The sequence below is a fragment of the Capsicum annuum genome, chromosome 2 (genome assembly GCF_002878395.1).
Source record: "Capsicum annuum cultivar UCD-10X-F1 chromosome 2, UCD10Xv1.1, whole genome shotgun sequence".
NCBI classification, from domain to species: domain Eukaryota; kingdom Viridiplantae; phylum Streptophyta; class Magnoliopsida; order Solanales; family Solanaceae; genus Capsicum; species Capsicum annuum.
Genome location: NC_061112.1, coordinates 6,295,992 through 6,300,592, shown reverse-complemented (window position 1 = coordinate 6,300,592; position 4,601 = coordinate 6,295,992). Strand labels below are relative to the sequence as shown.

At 40.6% G+C, this 4,601-nt stretch overlaps 1 protein-coding gene across 1 annotated transcript; it reads right to left on the bottom strand.

Moving 5' to 3' along the window:
- Positions 1 to 2,845: 2,845 nt before the first annotated feature.
- LOC124895918 lies at positions 2,846 to 3,415 on the bottom strand. Its single transcript, XM_047406463.1, has 2 exons — positions 3,394 to 3,415; positions 2,846 to 3,261 (listed from the first exon to the last, which is right to left on the bottom strand). Exons 1-2 carry the CDS (start codon positions 3,413 to 3,415, stop codon positions 2,846 to 2,848), a joined length of 438 nt encoding a protein of 145 aa, XP_047262419.1.
- Between the last annotated feature and the right edge of the window lie 1,186 nt (positions 3,416 to 4,601).

The window sequence follows — 4,601 nt, the reverse complement described above, 5'->3', positions numbered from 1 at the left end:
GTAACATCCACAATATAGTCATTTACGAGTCTTGTTTAGGGGGAGATTTTCTCCCAATAGTTTTATGTTTTCTTTAATATTAGTTATCATGTGTAGGCCAGTTGGCCAAATTATATCAATAATATTTTGTTTTTAATTTTATACTGTGTCATCTTAATTATCACCATCTTAGTTTACAAACTTTAAGCTTCTGCATGACTCCCTCTCGGTTTCGAACCCAACAGTTGTTTCATTCGTCTTCTCGTAATGAATATGAATTCTAGCTCTAAAACAACCCCAAAGAGTCAATTGTGACTTCCAGTTGAAAGTATAAAATATCCTTTTTAAAGATGTTGGTACTAAAATCACTATCGCTATTACTTGTGCTCATACGTTAGTCAGATATGAAAAACATCATATGCTTATTTTTTAAAGAAATATAGCTTTGATAATACCTAAATCACATCATGTATGATATCCTTTAGGATTAGATACAACAACAACAACAACATACCCATTATACTCTCACCAAGTGGGGTCTAGGGAGGGTAAGTGTACGCAGTCTATACCACTACCTTAAATGTGAGATAGAGAGGTTGTTTTCGATAGACCCCCAGCTCAAAATAGAACAATTTAAAATAAGGAATAGTAATAGTAAGAATAGCAAAAGACCAAGATATAATAGGATTAGCAAACTCAATAATACCATAAACAAGATAGTCCAAGTAACACACCAAAAGATACCATACCCTAAACTCAAACTAACCTTCTACCCTAATCCGCCTCCTCCGTAACTTCCTATCCAGGGTCATGTCCTCGGTAAGCTGGAGCTTGTCCATGTCATGTCTAATCACCTCCCTCCAATATTTCTTCGGTCTACCTCTACCACGCTTGAAACCATCCTTAGCCAGCCTCTTACACCTCCGCTCTAAGGCATCCGTGCTCCTTCTCATCACATGACCGAACTATCTCAACTTCAATTCCCTCATCTTGGCTTCCACCAAAGCCATACTTAACTTATATCGAATACCCTCATTTCTAATCCTGTCTTTCCTAGTACACCCACATATTCACCTAAGCATTCTTATTTCCGCCACCTTCATCTTCTGGATGTGGGCTTTCCTAACAGGCCAATACTCCACCCCATACAACAATATCTGTCTAACCACCACTCTGTAGAACTTGCCTTTAAGTTTGGAGGTACCTTTTTGTCACACAAGATTCTAGAGGCGAGCCTCCATTTTATCCACCCTACCCCAAGCTAATGAGTGACATCCTCGTTAATCTATCCATTCTCCTGAATCATATACCTTAGATACTTAAAACTATCTCTATTACTTATAGAATAAGTAGCAAGCTTAACCGACTCATGAGACACCCCGCTAAACTTACACTCCAAATATTCCGTCTTGGACCTACTCAACTTAAACCCTTTAGACTCAAGAGTTTGCCTCCAAACTTCCAATTTAGCATTAACTCCACTACGTGTCTTATCAATCAAGACTACATCATCCATAAAAAGCAAACAATAAGGCACCTCACCTTGAATGTGCCACGTCAAAACATCCATCACTAAGGCAAAAGAAAATGGACTAAGAGTCGAACCTTGATGTAACCCCATCAAGATGGGAAAGTGCTCCGAGTCCCCTCCCCAGTCCTAACCCTAGTCTTGGCTCCGTCATACATATCCTTAATCTTTCTAACATACACTATAGGTACACCTCTAGCCTCCAAACAACTCCAAAAAACCTCTCTAGGAACTCTATCATAGGCCTTCTCCAAGTCGATAAACACCATGTGCAAATCCTTTTTCTATCCATATACTGCTCCATTAGTCTCCTAACGAGATGGATGTCTTCAGTAGTTGAGTGCCCTGGCATAAATCCAATTTTTTTTTCAGAAATAGTAACAATCCTCTGCAACCTCAACTCTACCGCCCTCTCTTAAACCTTTATAGTATGACTCAATAACTTGATACCTCTATAATTGTTGTAATCCTGGATGTTGCCTTTATTATTATACAACAGAATCATCGTACTCCACCTCTAAGCTTTAGGTATCCTCACCATCTTAAAAATTATCTTAAACAATCGAGTCAACCACTCCATTCTAGTCTCTCCTATGCACTTTAAAAAATCCACCAGAATCTTATCTGGCCCCGTCGCTCTACCTTTACGCATCCGACGAATAGCCCCCTTAACCTCCTCAACCTTAATATACCTACAATAACCATAATCATGAAACCTCTTAGAATGCTCCAAATCCCCCAACACAATTCTAGTATCCCTTTCTTTATTTAGGAGCTTATGAAAGCAAGACTGCCATCTCTTTCTAATACAACCCTCCTCTACCAGAACTATGTCATCCTAATCCTTAATACACATCACTTGATCCAGGTCTCGAGTCCTTATCTCCCTAACCTTGGCGAGCCTATACAACTTTTTATCCTCGCCTTTACTATCCAATGATATGTATACACTCTCGAAAGCAGCATCCTTAGCCTTTGTGATCGCTAACTTTGCCTCTCACTTAGCAATCTTATACTCTTCCCTATATTTTCGTTTTTCTTCTTCATCTTTACTCTCAACCAACTTTACATATGCTCTCTTCTTAGCCTCCACCTTCCCCTTCACCTCCTCATTCCACCACCAGTTCCCTTGGTGCTTGCCTGAGCGGCCTCTCGAGACCCCAACACCTCTCTAGATGTATCCCTGATGAAATTGGCAGTCTCATCCTACATACTATCAACATCCCCTCCACTTCCCTAAGCCTCCCTCATCATCAACTTATCCCCTATATCTAATGCACTGGTCAAGGTTAGACTGCCTTATCTAATCCTTGGTTAATCCTCTACCCTTCTCCTCTTTCACTCCTTTCTGATCTCTATGTCCATCGCCAAAAACGTATGTTGGGTCGAAAGACTCTCACTCGATAAGACCTTATAGTTCTTACAAATATCTCTATCTCCTTTCCTGAGGAGCAAGAAGTCAATCTGAGTCTTGAACACGAAACTACAAAAGGTAACCAAGTGAACCTCTTTCTTGGGAAAGTTCAAATTGACTACCACCAATCTAAACGCCCGAGAAAAATCCAGAAGTACCACTCCTTCAACATTTCTTACACCTAACCTATAGTCTCCATGCACATCATCATATCCTCTCAAAGAAGACCCTATGTACCCGTTGAAATTGCCTTCTATGAAAAACTTCTCATTACTAGGTACACCCCTCACCATCTCGTCCAAATCCTCCCAAAATCTCTTCTTCTCTTCATTATCTAGGCCTACATATAGTGCGTATGCACTAATAATATTCCAAGAAGACCTTCAGATAACTAGCTTAATTGACATCATCCTATCATTGACTCTCTTAATCTCTACCACTTGCTTCCTAAGCTCGTCATCTATTAGAATACCTACACCATTTCTGTTCCTCATGCTTCCTGAGTACCATAACTTATAACCATCTACTACCCTCGCCTTAGTACCTACTCATTTGGTTTCTTGGAGACACGCTATACTAATTCGCCTTTTCCTAAGAATTTTTACTAGCTCTAATGACTTCTCCAAAAAAGACCCTATTTTCCACAACCGTACTCTCAACCTATAGTCACCCTTAGCCCCTTTACCCTTCCCACCCCATGTCCTTGCCCCCACCCCCGCCCTAGTCCCCGCCCCCGAATAAGCCTCACCCGAAGAGATGACCTTACGGCAACACCATCTACCACAACTACCAGAGACAACACAGACCAATAACACTAAGAGCACTATGATTAGACAACAAAGCAAACCAAATAAGTACTATTAAGTCCACACTACCAAACTACTAAGAACAACAAAAATGGCTAAAACACAAGTAGAATTAACAAGTAAAACACTACTATGAAATACAGAAATAAACAAGTAAATCGTCACCCACAAACAAGATAGTCAGCCAAGACGCAAAGAAAATGAAATCAAAATAGGAATAGTAAACAAGACAGCCCATGACTGCCACTAAAATCAAGAAAGCTATACAAACGACAAGTATAGATGGAGTGAGTGCACCTGATCAAAACTGGGTCAGTTTACTTGGTTGAGTCGCCGAATTCCGGCAATTTATGGTGGAAATTGGTCACCAAAATAGTGTTGTCGCCGCCTGAGACGGTATGCCAGATCTGAACTTGTAGTACCTGCAAGGGGTTAGAATAAAGAAAAGAGAGAAGAAAAAGATCGCCGAAAATGGGTCACCGGAGCTGTGGTGGTTCAAGAAGGAGTCGTCCACAGAGCAATCAACCGGAGAGGCCGTTTGAGAACAAGAGGGTCGCTGGTGATTTGGGTCTGAATGGAACTAGATGATAGAGCGGTTGGGAGCAGAAACCTGCCATACGCCCAGGATTCGCCGGAAATGGTGACGGAGAAGAAGATCAAAGGGTCGTCGGTCGCCTGCTGCTTGGGTCTGACAAGAATTGGGATCCGGCCGAAATATTTCATGAATGAGCGATAGAGAAACGTACAAAGAGGATACATAATGCACTAAGTTTAAACTTAAGTACTAAGTTATCAAAATTAAAGTTGCAATTTATTTTTTTTCTTATTAGAATTGAACAATACCCAAATAAAGAAAAACCACGAATTCCTCTTT

Bases quoted from the DNA above. Each gene is read 5' to 3' on its own strand.
- LOC124895918 (XM_047406463.1), bottom strand. From the start codon at position 3,415: ATGAGGAACAGAAATGGTGTAG. The intron at 3,262-3,393 runs GTATTCTAATAG...CACTATATGTAG, and splicing joins GAGGAACAGAAATGGTGTAG to GCCTAGATAATGAAGAGAAG.